The sequence below is a fragment of the Mastigoproctus giganteus genome, chromosome 10, assembly GCF_048544385.1.
Source record: "Mastigoproctus giganteus isolate SK-2022 chromosome 10, ASM4854438v1, whole genome shotgun sequence".
In the NCBI taxonomy this organism is placed as follows: Eukaryota; Metazoa; Arthropoda; class Arachnida; order Uropygi; family Thelyphonidae; genus Mastigoproctus; species Mastigoproctus giganteus.
This window is the reverse complement of record NC_143584.1, coordinates 110,515,010-110,539,659: the sequence shown is the minus strand read 5'-3', so window position 1 is coordinate 110,539,659 and position 24,650 is coordinate 110,515,010. Positions and strand designations below refer to the sequence as shown.

The following is a 24,650-nucleotide window of genomic DNA, read 5'->3' as shown; positions in this document are numbered from 1 at the left end:
ATAGCAGAAGTATATGATGAAGAAAGAAATTTTTATGCCATAAAATTTTGTATAATATCAATATTAAAAATTTTAATTTAAAAGGTGATTTAAAATTAATTTACTGAGGGTTACACAATAAAACTGAACGTGTATTTGATTTTGATATAGAAAAAGAAATAAATTTATTAAAAGGGAGACTTTTTAGTCATATTTTGCTTAAACCTACATTATTTTTTTAAAAATTATTAATAAGTTTAATTTTTTTGATTTTTGTAGATTATTTTAAGAAAATGGACAATTTTAAGGGAAGAGGGGGGTGTTTTTTGCATTTATAAAAGTGTACATTTGTGCTAGAATTCCCATTTTCTATACCACTCATGCTCCTGTAACACAGCTTGTGTATTTGCTTCTCCACGAGGACCTCCATCTGGCCATATAATCCCTAATACCTTGCTTTCCATGCTGTTGCTGCTATATGTCCTCATAGAAGAAGTGCTTTTACTCTGCCTGTGGCTACTGTTAATTCATTATCCTGTCTATCTACCCAAGCCAGTAGTTTCTAACCCACCTAACATTGCCTCAATAGCATCAGCAAATATTCTTGCACCACTTGTATTTAAATGTATCTCACCTCTATAAAAGCAATCTCTTCTATTAAAAAGCACAGACAATGCCGAAAAAAAAATTCTACCTTATTAGCCTTTGCGCAGTTTCTTTAGGGCTGTATTGAGTGTTAAGACTTTCATCATATTTTGACATTTTTCATCATTTAAGACTTTCATCACTATTGTGTCTAGATAGAATTTCAAACACTTCCCAATTCAATCCTAACTGATGCCTTTTTCTCAGTATTTCCCTGAACTTGTTAAGTAAATGCTCAGAATTCCTGTTCTTAATATCATTGGTATCCACTTTTGTGTTCTTAATGGGTGAATCTACATAATTTTTTGCCCCTAGTAGACAAGCTGTTCTGTTCAACCTATCCTTTTTACAAAATATATTTCCTATACCCTGACAATAGCTACTTTTTGTGTGGGATAAACACATTCTGCCATAGAATGAAGTGATACATAAATAGATGTAAAGCATATTACTCCATAAAAAAAGTAAAGGTAAGTTTTTTATTTATTTTTTGAATTCTGATTTGTTTTTTGATAGTAATTTCATCTTAATGTTGGACAATTGTGTCAACATAAAAGGATTAATATTTAATGGTATTTATGTACAAAGCTTTCAAAACTACACAGAGCCCACTGCTATTGGAAAACTAACTCCCATTTAAAAGGAAAAACATTTGGAAAGCTTACTGCTCAAATGGTTAATACTGTCATGATTCTTCTTTGAATACTTCTGATCAGTTTGCAGTAGTGAGCATCTCATATTTTTTCTGCTTCTCCTTCAGAGTGGACACTGTGCCAAAGTAATTGCACAAATACAATTACTTGGAAAACAAACAAGAGATGGTAGGTACCTGCTGGAAGATTTCAAATATTGTACATACACCTAATTCTGTTTTTACACGATAGATACGTTCCTGAAAAATACTTGTAAAAACAGACATTGTATTTATGGAAGAAAAGAAGATTGGTTCTGGATCTAGAAAATCAGTAAAAATAATTAAAAAAAAAAACACACAAAAATATTCGTTTTAAGCTTATTGTTTTATTTCAACAAAATACACATGTAATAATATGTAATGAAAATGTATTAAAGTAAATTTGTATGCATATGAAATGAAAAAAATTCTTCATGAACAAAAAAAATCTGTTTTACACATAACAAGATTTTATTCATTTTCACTTTCTGATAATAAACGGTGTATATGTTTGCGTACGACTGGAATATCACTGCTATCACTAGAAATGTTGTGGACATCGTCTTCTTCCTCTATCAATGAAATTCTTTCTGTGATCTCTTGAGCAAAATCAGCACGAGTCTCCTCTGGTGCTGATGATTCACCGGTTTTATGAACAAATTCAGTTATTAATTGTTGTGTTCGTGTTTTGGTTAGGCTGTTATATAATTCTCTGTAAGATGCTGTGAACAATGTTGAAAGTTCCCAGCGTGTTCCTCATTAGGATCATGTTTGACAAAATGATTACCTAATTTTCTGGCCAGTTCCAGACCTTCTTTTATTAAATCTGCATTTAGAACAGGATCATTTTCTTCATTATCACTATGTTCTGTGGGATAAGGAGTCCCAAGGACAACCTCTAATATGTCATCTTTGCTTAGGGCTTTGTCGGTTAACAATTCATCAACATCTTCAAACAATAGATCATCGAATCCTTCTCCACCAATTTTGTGTGCCATTGTAATGATGTTGGGAAATTCAGTCGTATTAGGGATGATAGGATAGGATCTTTGCTTTTTACACATTGTGGCCAAATCGCTTTCCAACACGCATTTAAAGTTGCTGGTTTTAATTCAGTTAACGCTAATACAACTTGATTGATACAATCCATAATTGAGAATTTCTTTCATACATCAATGACTGTTAGTGTTTCATCGTTCAGTTTGTCCAAAACATGTTGGAATGTTCGTTTTACGTAGTATGTTTTAATTGTCGCAATTATACCTTGGTCTAGCGGTTGTATCAAAGATGTAGTATTAGGTGGCAGAAATAAAATTTGTATGTTTGAGTGTTTCAAGACAGGATGGCCGGGTGCATTGTCAAGAATCAGAAGAACTTTAAATTCGAGACCTTTAAAATTCATATAACGTCTGACTTCTGGGACGAAACATTTGTTGAACCATTCTGTAAAGATAGCAGTGATCACCCAGGCCTTCTTGTTTGCCATCCAGTGAACAGGCAATTTATTGATATCTACACCTTTCATTGAACGTGGGTTTATGGCTCGATTTACCAGCAGTGGTTTCAACATACCCTGAAGCGTTGGAGGAAAATAATAAGGTCACATGATCCTTAGCTACCTTTAAACCACCAGCAGTTTTCTGCGATTTGGCTAAATACGTTCTGTTCGGCATTTGTTTCCAGAAGAAACCAGTTTCATCTGCATTCCACACTTGATCAGGAGTGTATCCTCCATCTTCAATAATTTTTGCAAGTTCCTGTGGGAATACTTTAGCAGCCGATTCATCTGCAGATGCAGTTTCACCTTTAATTTTTATATTATGAAGAGCATTCCTTTTAAGAAACCCTGTCATCCAACCTGTACTCGCAGAAAATTCATATTTTCTGTTTAACTGAGATAAAGTGCTTGGCTCCTTTTCTTTAATCTGTCTGTAAATTCTTAGTGCTGGTTTGCTTGATGGCATTTCCATCTACTGGTACTCTTTTTTTGTGCCTGATCTTCTATCCATATTACTAGAGCCTTTTCCATTTTTTCCTTGACAATATCTCCTGTATATGATGATGAATTAACACTTACTTTTGTTCCAGAACATACCGACTTCCTAATTGCAGCTTCATTTTTCTTAATAGTTCTTATGGTAGCTTCGTGTACACCAAAATGCTTTCCTACAGACGTAGCCCCTTGTCCAGTTGCAAGATGATCTAAAATTTGAATTTTAAGTTCCAAAGAAATCGCTTTCCTTTTCATTTTGGTAATAGGCGAATTATTTGACATTATATAAGGGCTACTGAAAAATATCTCAGTTATAATTAATAAAAAAAGGTATGAAAAATTTGTAAACTTACAATTTATTGACTATCGGTAAAATTAATAAATTTATATGTGCACAAATTTCACTGAAGATTCTTTCACTTTGAAATAGAGCTTACTACTAAATGTCTTCCGAAGATACAATGCACGAATACCGTAGATGTGCACCAAATTCAATAAAAACATTGATGATTCATAGATACCGAAATGTACACATTGGTAAACAAAAGCACGTGTTTCAAAATGCACACACTAGCTGTTATCCAATCTATTGATGCGTGTAATATAGAAATGATACTAATATGCCACATATAAAAAAATTTTTTCTTAGAATTTAGGCAAAAAAAAAAATTCATAGAAATCGTGTTAAATCAAAATGACTCGCATAAAAAGAGAATGAAATATTTATTTTGAATTTGTGTTAAATCAAATTCGTGTAAAAAAAGTTTGTGCAAAAACAGAATTAGGTGTATATGGATATGTTATAATGACCTTTCTTGAAACAACCTTGAAAATATTATTGTATTATAGTTTTAATGGTACAAGGACTACTTTGCGATATAAATGGTGTCTTATCTAGTATAGGACACCATTTATATGCTATCAGTTAGCAAGCTACGAAACTTTTAATTGTATGGAAACTAATTAGATGTGTGAATATAAGCAAATTTGCTTGAGATAGATAAATAATTCAGAGTGGCATCATCTCTGAGGAAAAGTTTTATTGTCATTTATAGTTATGAACTTGGAGACTTGGAACACTTCTGCAAGGTGATCCGATTGAGGTGTATGGTTTGAGCCTTGAATGGTTTGTGTGTGCTCAATGCTGATGGGATTCTTCTTCTTGCTCGGAATAATCACCTGAGAGGGCATAAACTGAAATTGAGGAAAGACAGTTGTAGGACAGATGTGCGGAAATTTGCCTTTAGCCACCGGGTAGTTGGTTGGGGGAACAGACTTCCATCTTTTGTTGTGGAAGTTGATAGCCTAAATAAATTTAAGGCTGAACTGTACAGGTATTTGGAATGAATGGAGGGGTGAAATCGGAGAGCGGGTTTTTTTTTTTTTTTTTTTTTTTGGCTGATGCTATATAAGCTTGCTTTCTTGCATCGTATGCCTCTACTAATGCTAATGAAGCATAGGAAGATCTTTTATCCTGCTGGTAATGAGGGCCGTTGAGCAGCTTTTGGGACTTAATCTGGAGTATTACTGGCTTGATTTGCTGTTTTGATTGCTTCTGTTGTGAAGCAGAAACCATGCCCAGTCAGAAAATGATATATTCACAGGAATTGACAGATCAGTTTTCACACGTGCTGATTCTTGTTGCATATGTATACATTTTTTAAAATTTGGTAAGTTTTTTTGTTTTTTTTTCTTCCTAGCATGCCAGCCACTTCTCACATGTTTTTGAGCAGTACAGTGACCACTCTCAAAGAGTCAATATATTACAGATTGAGTGGAACATTTGGGCCACAGTTGGGACAGCTAGGTATTCTTCACCAAGCTGTTTGAGAATACCCATATTTCTGACATTTATAGCATCTTAGCTGATTAGGCATATACAGATGGAAAAAATTTAAATAACCTGCTGTTACAGCTTTTAGAATTATTTTGTGTCGGAATCATATGATATCTGTTTCTAACTAGCATTCATTTTGCTTTCTCAACCTTTTGCCCTTGTAAGTCTTGAACAATTTCCTCCTTACTTATTAAGCGAGGAATTAAAAAAATTAAAATAATAAAAAAAAATGCTCTCCTTTTTGTGCACTCTCTATTTAGGGTTTTTAAATAAGTAGAGCTACTTTAAAAAATTATAACTGACAGAAAAAACAAGCATAACTGTAACGTACACACTCCTCAAAGTATTAAGATCAGTGGTTAGTGTACATTAATTTCCTAAGTAAACATTGGTTTTACTTTCAAAATACTTTTCACAATAATGTATATGTCCATGTTTTCATTTCTTAAAACAACTTGCATCGTGCTTAATATGTTGGATACAAATTCACTTGTATTAAGACAGAATCTTATAAAAAAACTTGCATAAATTAATGATTTTTAAATTTGTATTGTTTAGACCATTTGACAAAAAGGACAGTATAAAAAGTACAGTAGAAACTTCAGAGCATACCACACAACCACTCATCTGGACTAATAGTAGCACATGTCATACAGAAAGGAATAAACCTGTGGAGCTAAGAGTGATGATTGATCATCCTGAGAAAAGGCTGCCAACTATTTACAGCAAAGTTGGTAAGATTTTGAAATGTGCTTATAAAAAAATTATTTAAAATTTTCATGTGTGTTAAAAAATGTTTTATACAGTATGATGAAATTTTCATTTGTAGTAAATGCTGGCTTGGAATATTATGAAAAATTACAGCTCCCGACAGAATGGGGAAAACAGATATGTACACTTAGATCGACATGTTTGTTTTTAACAAGACTTCATTTTGTTTGCTCCTTTTTATAGTGGATTTTTTTTTTTTTTTTTTAATGTGGAATTTCAAATAGGCAATTTGTACAGTGATTCAGTTTTAATTGTTAAAGGGCATGAGCCACAAAGGAATTTATGAAGAACGTTGGATGCATAGATTGAAGGTTGCTGCTCAAGAAAGCAGTGAAAGAACCCAAGTCTCAAAGAATGGGGGGGGGGGAGTTAATCCAAAATTTTTTGCAGTAGTTATGGTAACCATTTATAGTAGTTTTACTGTAAAGAACCTGATGTAACTTTGCTATAGGGACCAATGTAATAATATCACTTGAAGATGTATGAAAAAAGAAAATACTAAACAACCTAACAAATACATCAAGTTCCCCTTTAACCCAGCAGTGGCTGTGCAGAGCCTGTCAGGCTTGCTTTAATTTTTATTTGGGTTTTTGTGGTGCATCAGCAACTAATACCAAAACCAAGTCACATAAAACAAGGAAAGGTTCCAGCAACCTAAAATGATAGGTTGCTACATCTAATGGAATCTATAGTGTATATAGAGGTAAAAATATACAAACAGATATAAAATATAAGTATATTTTAAATAAAATTAAACAGGATTATGGATTTTAGATAACTAAAAACATCAGAAATGTGGTCATTCATATATAAAATTTAACCGAGCATATAAGGCTCTGTCAGATGACAAAAACCAGTAAAAGATAAAAGACATTCAGGTCTATAATATGATGAACAGTTAAAATAGTGTCACAGTTCTCACACATAGGTCAACAGCCCTGGAAAAAATGAATGGGTGAGATGACTGTCCTCTGTGGAGGCAAGCAAGAACAACTTCTTCCTCTCTATGGTTCCTGCAGAGACTAGACTGCCAGAGTTTGATTAAAGGTTTCACTTGATGTAGCTGTTTTTCACCTGTCCATGCCAAGAATGTTACCATTGGGAATATAACTTGTTATGTATAAGTGCCTCTAGTCCATATAGGGGACTGGCAGGCTGTGAGTGTTCAGGGATTGTGCTGATTGTGCAGAAACAGTCTTTCTGCACTCTCTTTCAGAAGTTAAACATTCTGAAATAGTGTAAAATCTGCTAAACCCAGGACAGGACTGGATGAAAATTATATTTCATTGCTACATTTGGAATACTGTGTCCAAGGATGGAGACCTAATCTAAAATAAGACATTTAGCTTCATTCATTTAGCTTCAAGTTGCCTCGACAGGTAGTTCAAACCAACAATTTGAAGAAATTCTAAGTCAACTTGATAGTTACCTACATAAGGAGGGAAGCACATAATTTGTCCATTTTCTTAATCTACTCTTTTTTTTTTTGCCCAGTGTAGAAAAGCTTGTGGCTAATACTAAAGACTAATACATTTAAAGCGTTAGTATATATTATGCACCTTTGGAAATTGTGGTTTCTAATATGGTCCAAGGCAACTTTATAGCGTACAACTCCGGCATGTATACGCTGCATTCATCAAGAATATTCTCAGATATTGTATTACCTGGAAAGATGACAGCAGATCCACGTATTTAGAGCCATCTGTGAAGATAGCTCTAAATACGTTAGAGTGTTCAGCTTGATGGGAAGCATAGAATGGAGTCCATGCCTTTCCACAGCTTCCAGTGGAGAAGTTGCAAAATGGTAGACGAGTGTGCCAGAGTGGAATCGGTTGTCTTTATGACTCAGCAACACTGTTTTTACTGTGACATTAAGCTCTCTGAGCAGCTCTTGGACGCAAATACCAACAGGACAGTTGGCAGTCTGATAGGAGTTACACAGATTTTCCCATCCTCGTTCAAAATGGATGTCCACACGAGATGGTCTGGAAGGGATTTCAATTTAAAGATGTACCATAAAGACAACTACTTGCATCTAAGCAACAGAGGCAGTTCAGTTGCTTCAATATACAGACTCTGAATAAGAGATGATCTGATGGTGTCTGCCACTGCAAAATGCTATTCCTGGCTGAGGTATAAACTTGAGATCTGTAATCTAGTATGGACCAGACTAGTGTATTCTGAAAGAGAAATTTGTGAGGAGATAGCATGTAAGAGGTTTATAGTCCTCAAGACCTTTTGAAAGTATTTTTGATGGCTATTTTTCATATTTTTGCTTGAGTGCCAGAAACTCTGGGGGATAAGATGTTTCAGCAGACACTTTAGCAATTGTAGATCCATTATGTTCAAGGATTGATGAAGGATGCAATGCATATTTACCATTTCTTTTTCCAGACAATCCCAGAATTGGTTGACTGGGTCATAGAAGAAGTGAAGTGGATCCGAGATTCCCCTTTGGCTTTGATGTATAACATAACATTCATTATAGGCTATGAGATTATCTGTGGTGGGATATTTCCGAAATAATATCCCACATGCTTTATTCTGTGTATTTCTTGCTGCTATGCATTCTCCATGGTTTCAGAAATGGTGGAAACCAAGTCAATGTTTTTGGAATTGGAATCACTCCTCCTTGGAGAGTAAGTTCTGTGATGCAGTCAGTCAGCCTGATTAATCTTCCATCATAGTATCCTCGATGGTTGACATGGTCCCCCATTGTTCAGGGTGGATGTCACAAGAAAGTGATCACTTCCATAAAAGTTTTCTTCAATCACCCATATACACATGGGGGGGAGAGAAGGGAAGCATACCGAAAGATCAATGGCTGTAAATGTACAGCTAGGCATGGGGAAGAATGCATTGGAGCCCACATTTAGAAGGGTGAGATCATTGCTTTCAAGTATATGCTCAATAATATGACCCCCCCCCCCTTTCCATTGATATCTGCAATACTCCACAGAGTGTTATGTCCATTAAAATCTCCTAATAATAAAAATAGGGAAGGCAATTACTTAACAGCTCATCAAGGTTTGTCTGTGAAATGCCATTCCTAGGTAGAAAATAAACAGACCAAATAGTGAGGAGGAACCCTACTGTAATTCAAATTGCTGTTGCCTCTATGTTCTTGGTTAGTGACATAGGTTAAAATGGCTTATGGTTACCCACAAGGATTGTGACATGGGCTGGCCCATCCTTGACTCTGTCCTTTCAGAGTCAAGGATAGACTGTTACAGAAAGGTAGATCCTCATTTGCATACATCTTCTGTATGCAAAAGCAGGTTGGATTATGTTTATGGAGCAGGGCCTTGATGTCATCAATATTTTTACAGAATCCACAGCAATTCCATTTGTAAAAATTCTAATATGACCATTATTTAGGTTTGCTAGATCCATCTGTGAGCTCTCAAGGGCTGAGGGCTTTGCTTTCTTGGTTTATCCTTCTTTGGGAAGAAAGGAGATTGGCCTGTGTCCATTACTTCTTCCCTAAAGGGTTCCAGAACTGTCATCTGGTACCTGCTTTACTTCAATATCAATTTGATCTTGTGTTCCTTATGCTTTTCAGCTTTCCTTTGGTATTGGTGGAGCTCTAGGAGGTATTAATATTGGAATGGCAGCTGTGTTTTTTGGAACCTCAATAAACAGCATGCAATTGGGGTGAATTACTCTTTCTGTGGAATATTTCTGTTTTTATTCCAGTCATATGCATCTATGTGACTTTATCAGCACACATAGGTTTGTTGTTATTTATTACCTTGACTACTTTCCTTGCTTATTAATAGGATATGTTTGGCTCTACCTTCAGTTTTTATTTCTTTCTCCTCGATCCACCACTCACATGCTCCTAAGTACACAGGGTGTTCTTGTGCAGTTAATGCACATAGGTTTTGGAGCTGAATATCCCATGATTTTTTCATCCTTTGCACTGCATCAAGCATGTGCAAGTGTACCACGACAGTCTTTTTGATATATAATATCGGTGTAAAAACACCGTAGACAACTCTTAAAGGAAAAACTACGATAGTAGTGTAAAAGGCATCATTTCAACTGTATCTCATATTGTGTGCTCATCCTTCACAACAAGTTACCACATATTGCACTACCTCAAATAAGTAACACTTCACTATTAGAGAAGGCTAATGTTACTTATTCTCAGTGGGCACCACCACCACCCAGATGGCACCGTTTCAAGGCTTATTGGCCTTTCATCGGTGGGTGGGCAGGCACCCTGGTATTGCAAACATGACAACCCAGTTGTAAAGATAATCCCACAGTATGAGAGATGCCCAAAAGGTGTACACGATAATGTTTAAGTAAGACAATGCAACTAGGCATAATATTTTTAAGAGTTATAATTATCTATATAATATCAGTGTAAAAACACCATAGACAACTGTTAAAGGAAAAACTACGATAGTAATGTGCCAGAAGTTTATCAAACTCTACAACAGGGAGCTAAGTGATTTTGTAATAACTGACAGCAAAGTGGAGAAGAAATTTTTGAAGTTAAATATAACAAAGGCACCTGGGGGGTGGATGGAATCTATCCAGTTATATTACAGGAGGCAGCAAAGGAAGTAAGCAGACCCTTAGCCATAATTATGAGAGCTTCCTTGGACTGAAGGTGTGCAAATGTATGACCAATTTACAAAGGGGGTTCAAAAGGTTAGACCTGTTACTTAAACTAACAGGTCTAACTATACACCTGTTAGTTTAACTTGTGTGTTCCGGGGAAAATAATGGAGTCACTGGTTAAAGAAGCATTGCAGGATCATCTAGACAAGGCTGCAGTAATAGTTAAGACAAAGCATAAGTTTGTTAAATGGAGGTCTTGTCTGACCAATTTGATTGGATACTATGATGTGGTCACAAAGGAACTGAATGTCAAAAATAATTTTCATATCATATACTTGGATTTCAGGAAAGCTTTTGATACTGTTGCACATGGAAGACTGCTATACAAATTGGATAAGTATGGCATTAAGGGTAAGTTGCTACAATGGATAAAGGGATGGTTGAGTGGGAGACGACAGAGAGTGGTAATCAATGGACACTACTCTTCGTGGACAAATGTTATTAGTGGAGAAGTCCCCAGGGTTCAGTGCCGGACCCATTGTTGTTTCGTGTGTTCATCAATGATATTGATGAAGGTATATCAGGATTAATGTTGAAGTTTGCAGATGATACAATGGTTGGCAGGGTTGTTAATGACAGTAAAGACAGTATGCTCCTCCAACTGGATCTAGATAAATTGGGAAAATGGGCTGAGAAGTGGCAACTGAAGTTTAACATTGACAAATGCAAAGTACTGCATATGGGTAGCAATAAACGAAGAGAAACATACCAACTGTGGTACTACAGTCGGAGAACTGGAAAGTGAAAAAGACCTGGAGGTAATTGTGCAGTCAAATATGAAGTTTGCTGAGCAGTGCAGATGGGCTGCCAGGGCAGGTCATGGAGTCTTGTCAATGGTATATAGGAATTTTGCTAGCAGGGACAGGGAGGTGATTATCCCGTTATACAAGGCAATGGTCAGGCCATACCTAGATTACTGTGTACAGGTCTTGAGGTCTCATTTTAGGAAGGATGTAGAGTTGCTAGAACAAGTACAAAGAAGGGCAACAAGATTGGTAAGGGGAACAATAGGGTGCTCTTACCAAGAAAGGCTTAAGTTTTGCAAAAATGCAGTGCCTGTAGAGTAGGCACCTGTGAGGTGATCTGATTGAGGTGTATAAGGCCTTGAATGGGTTGAGCAAGCTGAATGCTGATGGGATTCTTCCTCTTGCTCAGATTAAGAACCTGAGGGGACATAGATTCAAATTGAGGAAAGATAGTTGTAGAATAGATGTGTGGAAATTTGCCTTTAGCCAGCGGTTGTTGATTGGTGGAACAGACTTCCATCTTTGTGGAAGTTGATAGCCTAAATAAATTTAAAGCTGAGCTGGACAGACATTTGGAACGAATGGAGGCATGAAATGGGAGGTTTTTTTTGAGCTAATTTCTTGCATCATATGCCTATGCTAATGCATCATTTCACCTGTATCTCATATTGTGCTCATCCTTCAAAAGTTGAAAGGCATCCTTTTTAATTATATCTCATAGTGTGGCTACCTTCACAACGAGATACCAGGCATTGCACTACCTTGAATAAGTAACACTTCACTAATAGAGAAGACCAACGTTGCTTTTTCTCAGTGGGCACCACCACCCAGAAGACACTGTTTCAAGGCTTGTTGGCCTTTCATCGGTGACAACCCAGTTGTGAAGATAATCCCACAATATGAGAGATGCCAAAAGGTGTACATGATAATGTTTAAATAAGACTAAATGCAACTAAGCATAATATTTTTAAGCGTTATAATTATCTATATAATATTGGTGTAATTAAAAACAGACAAACACAGACAACTCTTAAAGGAAAAACTGCGATTGTAGCGTAAAAGGCATCTTTTCAACTGTATTTCATATTGTGCTCATCTTTCACAACTACTTGCCATGTATTGCATTACCTCGAATTAATAACACTTCACTAATAGAGAAGACTAATGTTACTTATTCTTAGTGGGTGTCTGGGTGGTGGTGCCCAGTGAGTTGTCAATGGTTTTTTTACACCATTATTATATAGATAATTATAACTCTTAAAAATATTATGCTTAGTTGCATTTAGTTTTATTTAAACATTATCATGTACACCTTTTGGCATCTCTCATATTGTGCGATTATCTTCACAACTGGGTTGTCATGTTTTCAATACCAGGGTGCCTGCACACCCACCGATGAAAGGCCAACATGCCTTGAAATGGTGCTGTCTGGGTGGTGGTTCCCACTGAGAATAAGTAACAGTCTTCTCTATTAGTGAAGTATTACTTATTCAAAGTAATGTACTACATGGTAACTCATTGTGAAGGATGAGCACAATATGAGATACAGTTGAAATGATGCCTTTTACACTACTATCGTAGTTTTCCCTTTAAGACTTGTTTATGGTAAACTCTTAAAAATATTATGCCTAGTTGCATTTAATCTTACTTATTTTTTTATATGTAAAGCAGCATACTTGGCAGTGCATGTACCCAGCTTTGATATAATTAGATGCTGGTGAGCTGAAGGTAAGGATGAGGATACTAGATTTCCATCCCTATGCATAAATATTCCTTTTACAGCTATCAGTCCTTGTGGCTAAAGTCTTGGTAGATTTCTTCTTCTGATGTTTCAAGAAGATCCCACCACAAGGTGAACTGAGTGTCTTATGGGGCTATTGTAATTGGAATTCCCCCAATAGAGATGGCTCTGAGAAGCTGCTCTGACTGCTTATAATTTTTTGTTTCTATTAGAATGTCACCAGAACTTGCACTTCCCTTGCACAGATTTAGGGAAGCCTGCTAACCCTTCCTATCCCTTTTGGATGAAGAAAGGTGACATCTTTCCTATGGCTTTTCATTATTGGGAATTGTGGTGTAGGTATTTCTTTTATCCCGGGTGTTTATGCTGTAGAATTATTATCACCATCATGTTCTGGTATGGACTGCATTGGGGTCTCAGAAGAAGAGTTTGGATTATCAAGATTCGTTGCACTTTTTATTTTGATTCAGTGTCTGGGCTCCCCACTACCTGGCAAGTAAGAAATGTGTTTGGGAGTGGAATGCTATGGCTACCACTAGCCTGAATCCTGTCCCTCAGACTGAGGGTAGGAGAATGGCATTAACATAATTAATCTTGGTTGAGTCATCTCAGAATTGCCTGTTTTGTTGAAGTGGGGGGGGGGGGAACATGGTGGTTTGCAGCTGGGTCTCTCAACTACTGGGATCCTCCTTTCCAAGTTTCCACAGGTCAGGGCACATGGCAAACAAGCTGCATTTCTATGGTGGTGATAGCCTGGAACCTAGACTGTGGGTGTTGAATCCCAGTGATGCTAATATGGAGGAACAGCAATGTAACTTGGAGTTTCCCAAGTCAAATGGCAGTTCAAATGACATTTTACAGTTTTCACAAAGTAACTGCATGAAAGAGCCTGAGAGATGCAACATGACCCCTTTTTTCAACTTTCAGTAGTGCATGGAACTCATAAGTGCCACTTCCATTTTTCAATACATTGAATGGCTACCATCGTAGTTCATCTATTCCCAAGAAGTAACAACAAACAAAACTGTATGAAAAAGAAAAGTAGTATTATGATGTTTCAGTTTAAGGAAATGCACCAGTCACATTTTCTAACTTTCTAAAAATAAAGCATAGAATTAAGTGAGGAATATTTTCGAGCATTCCCCAAATAATTAGCTGAAAACTAGGGATTGAAAACACAGGCTGTTCCTTCCCTGCAATCTACTTTGTGATTGTTTCCATGAAGAGTTTCGGATATTAATAAATAAAAGGCCTCCAGTTTTTCAGTGTGTTTCCTTTTATTTATAAAACTGCTGAACCTTTTTATAGGATAAGTTAGATTTTAATTACACACACACACACAATATATGCAGCAGCACAGAAAGCAAGCTACCAATGATTTCAAAGCCTGCTGTGGGCCATCATGGAACAAAGAAATACATAGGCTGTGTTAGGGTAACTAAGAGTAAGAACAGGTGCATATACAGGGTGTCTCAAAAATACACAGCATAACTTCAGGAATGAGTTCCTCGTATGTGGACAATAAAAATATTTTATATCAACATAGTTCCGGAAATGCTTCGTTCCCGAGTTATTAACCAGAATGTCTTATCTCCCGCAGGTGATGAAGGAAATCACCTGCGGGAGATAAGACATTCTGCGTGTGCTGATTCCAGGAGTGGTACGCACAACATCCAAAATCTCCTCCTCTACTTCAGGAGTCATAGATCTTGGTCATCCTCTGTCGGCAGCACGAGGTGTAAAGGTCCCATGTTCACAAAGGCAGTGATGGATACCTTCAAACGTTTTCCTATCTGGGAACCTTTCGTGGTACAAATGACAAGCCTCCAGAGCATTGCCGTCCGCCAAACCGTACATAAAATGCATATCCACTTGCTCCTGATTTGAGTACATGGTCAGAATGGAAAACCACCAGATTCTGTTAGTACCTTGTGATGAAGGAAATCACTTGCGGGAGATAAGACATTCCTGTTAATAACTCGGGAACCAAGCATTTTCGGAACTATGTTGATACAAAATATTTTTATTGTCTACATATAAGGAACTCATTTCTGAAGTTATGCCGTGTATTTTTGAGACACCCTGTATACTTGCATGTAACCAATGCTAAGAGCATACGTTGTTGTTGGAGGTTTTATGGCAGCTAAAGGTCATTATGCACCAAACAATGGTAGGAGTTACCAGGTGTCATTAAAAGTGAGATGTGTATTTCTTTCGTGGGATTTAAACACTATATTCTGTCGTAGCATTTTATCTTTTTTTAGAAAAGTGAAAACTGCATCAATGTCAGACCCGTCATCTAAAATTTGTTGCAAAGTAGGTATGATTTGGGCTGATGACTTGATAAGAAGGTGGTGCTAAGAGCATAGTAAATATATTTGAAGTGCTGGTCAAGTCATGAAATGCAGAGATGTGGGGTCAATCAGATATAAGAGATGCAGAATTTGAATATGGGGAGTACAATGTATACAGAAAAGACAGATGGACAGGAGGTAGGGGAGGGGTTATGCTCTTAGGAAGCACATAAAATCTAAGGCAGTGCAATATTGAGCCAGTTTAGTATGACATAATCACTGGGAAAACAAAAATGAAAGTAGAAGTGTGTTGTCAGCCTAATGACTATGATGAGTACAATGTTCTTGTTTATACTCTGGCACGACCACCGGGTCAGTGGAGTTTACAATAAATCATTAATACAAATGTTACTCGTATTTAGCAGTCACAAGCTTGAACCCCGGTCCATTTGGTGAGTGCGTGCTACTGCTGACTACTCAGCTACGTTAATGAACAATTACAGAGAAATAGAGTGGGCCAGTAAATCAGAATGTCTTATAATAGGCATTTTTAACTTTTCAAATATTGGCTGGAAATTGTGGTTTGGTCAGTCACACACTGTTGAGAATTTTGTGGATTTATTGGATGACTGTTTTCTGCAACAGCACGTTAGAGAGACAACACTCTTGATCTGATTATCAGCAGTGATTCTTCATGCATTAAGAATTTGCAGGTAAAAGAACCACTAGGTGACAATGATCACAGTGCACTGATGTGGGATTTACTTAAAGATGTAACTACCATTAAGGGTAAAAGGAAAGGTTTTTGCTTTCATAAAGGAGGCTACAGTAGTTTCAGACAGTTTTTAAATTCTATATATTGGGACCAACTAATGACATTGATAAAAACAAATTATAAAGGGACACATTCAGAGAAACAATCGTAGAAGCTACTAGGCTTTTCATATCAACTAAGAAATACTGTTCAAAGCTTAGACCTAGATGGATGTCACATGAACTGATGAGAAGAAAATGATGTGGCAGAGAAGAAAAGTGCATGGGATGCATATAAATTATCAGGTGATACATGATACAGAAGCCTATGGCAGATATCAGTGACAGTAATCAGAGTAAGCTTTTTGTAAACACAAAGGAGGTTAGACAAGCTAAGGCAGATTATGAGAAATCTTTGCAAAGAAAAACAGCAAACATTTCTTTAATTATGTAAACACTAGAAAGAATGGAAATGAATCACATTGGCCCACTTGATATCAATGGTTTAACTGTTGATGACCTTGCTCAGGGTACTGAAAAATTGAATAGGTATTTTGAATCTACATTCACACATGAGGAATTCTTTAGGTAAGTGGATGCCAGAAGTTTATCAAACTGTAACAGGGAACTAAATGATATGGTAATAACAAAAAGGAAAGTAGAAGAGAAATTATTAAAGTTAAACATAAAAACCACCCTGCCAACCTGTATATCATTCACAAATTTAGACAATAAGCCTGGTATATTCCTTGCATCACATGCCTTCATTACTACTACTACTTCTGCTACCATAAAAAAAAGGCACATGGGGTGGATTGGGATCTATCCAATTATATTAAGGGAGGCAGCAAAGGAGGTAAAGCAACACCTTAGCCATAATTATGAGGACATCTTTTGGTTCAGGAGAAGTCTCTGTGGACTGCAGATGTGCGAATTTATCCCCATTTCACAAAGCGAAATCAAAGAGTGACTTGAGTAATTATAGATTTGTTAGCTTAACTTCCAGGGAAAATAATGTAATCACTGGCTAAATTAAGTAATGCAGGACACCATCTAGACAGGAGAGCTGGTATACTTCAATCACAGCATGGGTTCGTTAAGAGGAGAAATTGTCTAGCCAATTTAATTAGATACTATGATGCAATAACAAAGGAACTAGATAAAAAAAAATCATTTTGAAAGGAAAGCTTTTGATACCATTGCAAATAAAAGACTGCTGACAAATTGAAGCATTGTGAAATTAAGGGCAAGTTACTGCTATGGATAAAGAGGTGATTGAGTGGGAGAAGGCAGAGCGGTTATTAATGGACACTGCTCTTCGTGGACTAATGTTATTAGTTTAGTCCCTCAGGGTTCAGTATTGGGTCCATTGTTGTTTTCTGTATTTATAAATAATATTGATGATGGTATATCAGGCTTAACAGGCAGATGATATAAAGGTTGGCAGGGTTGTTAAGGACACTACTGACAGTATGCTGCTGCAACAGGATCTGGAAAGGTTGAGCAGATGGGCTGAGAGGTGGCAAATGAAGTTTAACATTGACAAATGTAAGGTACTACATATGGGAAGAAGTAATCCCAGAGCAACGTATCAACTTGGGGGTAATTGTGCTGGCAGATATGAAGTTTTCTGAGCAGTGCAGACGGTCTGCAAGAGTGGGGATATAAGGTATCTTATGGTGTCTTGTCAATGATATACATTAATTTTTCTAGCAGGATAAGGAGGTGATTATCCCCTTGTACAAGGCGCTGGTCAGGCCACACTTTGAGTACTGCATACAGGTCTGGAGGCCTCAATTTAAGAAGGATGTAAAGCTGTTGGAATGAGTACAGAGAAGGCCAACAAGATTAGTGAATGGAACAAAGGGTTGCTCTTATGAAGAAAGGCTAAAGTTTTGCAGATTATAGTGTTTAGAGACTAGGCACCTGCGAGGTGATCTGATAGAGGTGTATAAAGCCTTGAATGGTTTGAGCATGCTCAATGCTGATGGGATTTTTCCTCTTGCTCAGAATCATCACCTGCGAGGGCATAAATTCAAATTGAGGAAAGGCAGTTATAGGATAGATGTGCGGAAGTTTGCCTTTAGCCAGCGGGTAGTTGATTGGTTGAACAGACTTTCATCTTTTGTTATGGAAGTTGGTAGCCTAAATAAATTTAAGGCTGAGCTGGTCAGGTATTTGGAACGAACGGAGAGGTGAAATTGGAGCTTTTTTTTTTTTTGGCTGATGCTGCATAAGCTTGTTTTCTCGCACTATATGCCTCTACTAATGCTAATTAAAGGAAGAAATTGTACAGTAAAAACTGATATATATTTCATAGCCTTGGTTATTATAGTTGACTTCATTGGTGCCGATCCCTTCACCGTTTCTCATATTCTGTCTTTCTCTTTTATTATCTTTATTATTGTGTTCACTGTTGTCACTGACAAATCTAAATTCTGCGTGGTACTTGTTCATCTTTGACTATTTTCAAACATCTTTATTTTAATTTTCTGATCATCCGAATCGATCGCTTTCATTTTTTTTTTTATTTTGATAGATTTACTACTACCCCTGTCACTTCTTTTAGTCGGCACCATGAAAACCGTTAAAATGAAATTTTCTGTAAAGAACTTCACAGGGTTAAGGAAAAAACTCTCTATTATCACCCCATGCAAGCTCACTGCCATAAAACAATTTGCACTTTCTGGGCTTTTCTGTTAGGGCAATTCATTATAAACGGGTAGTAAACTCAATCGTATTGCATTTGCGATAATACGGGTAACTGGAATTCTGTGGGTTTTTACATTATTATGGTGAAATGTGTGTCCCCTTCGCTGAAATCTTCAGTCGTATAAAAAAAAAAACCTAAATAAATTTTAAGGATCTTCTCTTCATTCCTATTTTTAAGCTTGTTATTCCGTATCTTGCTTGTGCAATTTGTACGTGCCGTGATCGTCATTATTGATTACTTATAATTATTATTCTGTTTTAAATTTTACAATCCAAAAAAAAAAAAAAATTAACGTAAGTCTGGGATGTATCAACATATATTTTGCAAGAATATATACTGATGCTATCGAGGCAGTGTTAGGTGGGTTGGAAAACTGCTAGCTTGGGGCGGATACAAAGATGTTGTTGTTGTTATTTGGTTTTTAGGAGCATTAGCAACTAAGGCCATATTGCTCCGGGATATGCGGTGGTCATTCCCTGACCTTTCCGCATCCTCTATATTTGGTGGTGACGGGCTTGAACCCCGGTCTAATCAAGAAGCGTGTGCTACGCACTGCTGCTCCTTCCCACCTGGCTACGGAGGCGCCTCGGATACAAAGACTAATAGATTAACAGTAGCCACAGGCAGAGGTGAAAGTGATTCTTGCACTGCTTCTATTCGAATGAGCAGAAGCCTGAAAAACAGGATGCAGGATATTTCAGAGACTGCTGGGAGTCATTGCGGTACAAATAAACACATGGGTTGTGTTAGGGTAGCTAAGAATAGAAACAGGTGCATGTGTACTTGCGTGTACACCAATGCTAGGAGTTCAGTAAATAAATTTGATGAATTTGAGGTATTGCTCAAAACATCAAAGGCAGATATTGTTGGGATTTCAGAGACATGGTGTCACACATATATAAGGAATGCAGAACTGGAATTTGGGGTTATGCTATTAGTTAAGAAACATACAAAATCCAAGGAAGTGAAGCCAGTTGACATCGCTGAACAATGCAGTGTCGAGTCAGTTTGGTGTGATGTAAGCATTGGGAGATCAAAATTGAGAGTACGAGTGTGCTATAGGCCTAATGACTCTGATGAGTATAATAAGAAACTGTACAGGGAAATAGAGTGGGCCAGTACATCAGAGAGTCTTATAATGGGAGATGTTAATTTCCCAGATATTGACTGGAATTTGGGGGCTGGTCACTCACACACTAGCAAAGCTTTTTGGATTTATTGGATGATTGTTTTCTACGCCAGCATGTTCGGGAGGCAACTAGAGGGAGTAATACTCTTGATTTGATTATCAGTAGTGATTCTTCATGCATTAAGAATCTGCAGATAAAGGAACCACTAGGTGGCAGTGATCACAGTGTACTGAGGTGGGATTTACTCAAAGAGGTAACTACCATTAGGGGTAAAGGGAAGGGTTATTGCTTTCGTAAAGGCGACTACGATGGACTGAGACAGTATTTAAATTCTATACAGTGGGACCAACTGATGTTGTTACCAACAGCAAATTCAAAATGGGAAGCATTCAAAGAACTTACCTTAGAAGCTACTAGGCTTTACATACCAACTAAGAAATATTGTTCAAGGTTTAGGCCTAAATGGATGTCAGATGAACTAATGAGACATATGGCAGAGAATAAAAATTCATGGGATACATACAAATTAATACGTGACACAGAAGCCTATGATAGATACAAGTTGATCTGTAACCAAGTTACAAATGAGGTTAGGCAGGTGAAGGCAGATTACGAGAAATCTTTGGCAAGGGATGCAAAGAAAAACAGCAAAGAGTTCTTTACTTATGTAAACTCTAGAAGGAAGGGGATGAATCAGATTGGTCCACTTGATATCGATGGGTCAACTGTTGATGATCCTGCTCAGGTAGCTAACAAAGTAAATGAATATTTTGCATCGACATTCACACACAAGGAGTTATTCAGCGAGGGGAATGCCAGAGGTGTATTCAACTCTGGCAGTAAGCTAGAGAATCTTGTAATAACTGAGAGTAAAGTGGAGGAGAAATTGTTGAAGATAAACACAAGAAAGGCACCTGGGGTGGATGGGATCTATTCAGTTATATTAAAGGAGGCAGCAAAGGAAGTAAGCAAACCCTTAGCCATAATTATGAGAGCTTCCTTGGACTCAGGGGAGGTACCCACAGACTGGAGTTGTGCAAATGTGACCCCAATTCACAAAGGAGGATTAAAGGCTGACACAAATAATTATAGACCTGTGAGTTTAACTTCCGTTCCAGGAAAATTAATGGAGGCACTGGTTAAAGAAGCACTGCAGGATCATCTAGACAAGACTTCAGTTATAGCTCGGACACAGCATGGTTTTGTTAAGGGGAAGTCTTGCCTGACCAATTTGATTGGATACTATGATGCAGTCACAAAATAACTGGATGCAGGGAATAACTTTGATATTATATACTTGGATATTAGAAAGGCTTTTGATACTGTTGCATAAATTGGAGCAGTGTGGCATTGGAGGCAAATTGCTGCTATGGATAAAGGGGTAGTTGAGGGGGAGAAGACAGAGAGTGGTAATCAATGTACACTGCTCATCGTGGACTAATGTTATTAGTGGAGTCCCTCAGGGTTCAGTGTTGGGTCCATTATTGTTTTCTGTATTTATAAATGATATTGATGATGGTATATCAAGCTTAATGTCCAAGTTTGCAGACAACACGAAGGTTTGCAGGGTTGTCAAGGACACTACTGACACTATGCTGCTGCAACAGGATCTGGAAAGGTTGAGCAGATCGGCTGAGAGGTGGCAAATGAAGTTTAACATTGACAAATGTAAAGTACTACATATGGGAAACAGCAACCCTAGAGCAACGTATCAACTCTGTGGTACTACACTGACAGTGGTAGAGAATGAAAGGGACCTGGGGGTGGTTGTGCAGGCAGATACGATGTTCTCTGAGCAGTGCAGATGGGCTGCAACAGTAGCTCATGGTGTATTCTCAATGATATAATGGAACTTTTCTAGCAGGGATAAAAGGAGGTGATTATTCCCTTGTATAAGGCAATGGTCACGTCACACCTAGAGTACTGTATACAGGTCTGGATGCCTCATTTCAAGAAGGATGTAGAGCTGCTGGAACGAGTACAGAGAAGGGCAACAAGATTAGTGAATGGAAGAAAGGGGTGCTCTTACGAAGAAAGGCTTAAGTTTTGGAAATTACAGTGTCTGGAGACTAGGCACCAGCGAGGTGATCTGATAGAGGTGTATAAAGCCTTGAATGGTTTGAGCATGCTCAATGCTGATGGGATCCTTCCTCTTGCTCAGAATAATCACCTGAGATGGCATAAATTCAAATTGTGGTAAGACAGATGTAGGATAGACGTGCCGAAATTTGCCTTTAGCCAGTGGGTGGTTGGTTGGTGGAACAGACTTCCATCCCTTGTTGTGGAAGTTGATAGGCTAAATAAGTTTAAGGCTCAGGTGGACAGGTATTTCGAACGAACAGAGGGGTGAAGTGGTTTTTTTTTTTTTTTTTTTGGATGATGCTGCATAAGCTTGCTTTCTTACATCAAATGCCTCTACTAATGCTAATATCCAATAATATTCAGCAACCTATGTGAAAAATATGATGATAGATAAAAAAACTTACCACCCACTACATGCATGTCCAATATGATGCTTCCCTTTTTTTTTTTTTTATGTTGATTTTAAATCTAATAGCTTCCCTTTATTTTTTACATTGTTGTATATGGTTTCTTCATCAACATTATAATGGTTGTTTAGAGATTTAACGGATGCATCATTTTCAAGTTTTTGTTTAATTGAAAGCGCAACTCGTTTGCATTTACCCATAATTTTCGGAATTTCTAAACAAAAAAAAAAAAAAAAAATTTTTTTTTTCGTTATCCTTGACATAAATAATGAAATAAAATTTTTCCATTTGCGGTGCGACGGAAAACAAACTAAATATTTGTTCTCTCTCTCTTTTTTTTTTTTTTTGAGCTTAGGGTGTGAAGACAGTGGGGATTGCAAGATGATAATCTCCCATTGATGACTTTATAACACCCTGCTTGTCGCTTATTTACGACTTGCAAAACATCTGATTATACCTATTCTAGTTGTTACTTGAAATTTATGATTACTGGTTTTTTTTGTTTTTTTTTCCCCCTTCCTTTTTTTAATTTGGAGTCTTGAAGTGTCCAGGTAAATCGAGAGTCTGCTGTATTTGTTGAGCCTTCTCAAATTTTATTAAAATTAGACCAGTAGAAATCCAGCAATTAATATTTCTCTTTTTCATATATATCAGCTATCAATATATTGTAGCTGAAGCACTGGATATTATATTTGTTGCCAGTGCTGATTGGAGGAAATGAATGGGTAATATGGTGGATGTGCAGAAACAAAATGCTTTTGGTTCATGCATAAAAGGTCTTGCTCTTTTTTGTTATAAATCATTAATATTTGCTGATGCACTGTACTGTAAATCTGCCTTTTCAAAAATCAGAACATTCCATTGGTAGAATCATAACTCATTAAGACAGTTATTAATCCAGAAATATTGCTACAAATATATAAGTTAAAATTCTGGAGAAAAGTGGAGAACGAATTCCTTCTTACAGCATCAGTACCAAGAAAATTATGTCCTTGGAAGAAGAGAGAGAGAGCAGGTTTTCCACCTGGAGTCTCAATCCCTGGTTCTTGGCAGAAAGTTTTAGAAGGCTCAAATTTCACACCAAATTGTTTAGTGAGAACTGATATCATTCACATGTATTCATGCTGGGAAGTTATTGCCACCATATACAATACATTATGATACAACCTAATAATGAAATTGAGAATTTCTAGTGGAAAGGGTATAGAAAATCAGGTTCATCTGCAATGGGTTTCTCACAGCAAATGGTAGGTTCAGATATATGAAATGACCTTTTTATTTTTTAGTGTTATAGCCTTGCACTTCACTAAGCTAAACTAGCAATCATCTCCATGACTTTTCAATTCAAGCCAGACCACGAGAATAGCAAAGGTGTAAATTTTTTCTTATTTGACCTAATTTCCTCAACTATTCATCACATGTGGCAGATTTTGTATGAAGCTTATGTTTATTCTTGGTTGCCACATTTAATTTTGTCAGGTTTATTTACACAGCCTCTTGTTACCATACTACTCTTCAAAAATTACAAACACAGAAATAAACATGGTTTTACTTGGATTCTTCTGTAGGAACTAAAACAGTATAGAGGATGACACATAAGCAATCTGTTGCCTGCTGTATACGTTTTGTATTGTTTGTTCTCAACACTTCTGGTAATCATACTAAAAAATGAGTAACCAGCAGTTGTCGACATTTGTAATGATAAAAAATGCATTTACAATTTTACATATTTCATTCAAAAAACAGTATGTGTTAGAAAAATATCTGTATGTGATCAGTAAAATGGATGTCATTTTTGCAGTCTGCATACATTAATAACAGACATATATGGACTGGTTAAATAAGTAATGCAGGACTGCAGTTATACTTTAATCACAGCATGGGTTCATTAAGAGGAGAAATTGTGTAACCAATTTGATTGGATACTATGATGCAGTAACAAAGGAACTGAATGCAAAAATATAATTTTGATATCATATAACTTGGATTTCAGGAAAGCTTTTGATTTTATTACACATAAAAGACTGCTGTACAAATTGGAGCATTGTGAAATTAAGGGCAAGTTACTGCTATGGATAAAGAGAGGGTTGAGTGGGAGAAGATAGAGTGGTTATTAATGAACACTGCTCTTCATGTTATTAGTGGCAACCCCAGGGTTCAGTGCTTGGCCCATTGTTTTCTGTATTTATTAATGATATTGATGAATGTATATCAGGCTTAATGTCTAAGTTTGTGAATGATATAAATGTTGGTA

General features: G+C 36.9%; 1 protein-coding gene across 1 annotated transcript in view; it reads left to right on the top strand.

Moving 5' to 3' along the window:
• Positions 1 to 24,650, top strand: part of LOC150079220 (uncharacterized) — a 309,701-nt gene that overhangs the window by 232,124 nt on the left and 52,927 nt on the right. The window contains exon 10 of the mRNA XM_090382453.1: positions 5,686 to 5,861. Within this exon, the coding sequence (XP_090238579.1) occupies positions 5,686 to 5,861 (176 nt within the window). The remainder of the gene's footprint in view (positions 1 to 5,685; positions 5,862 to 24,650) is intronic.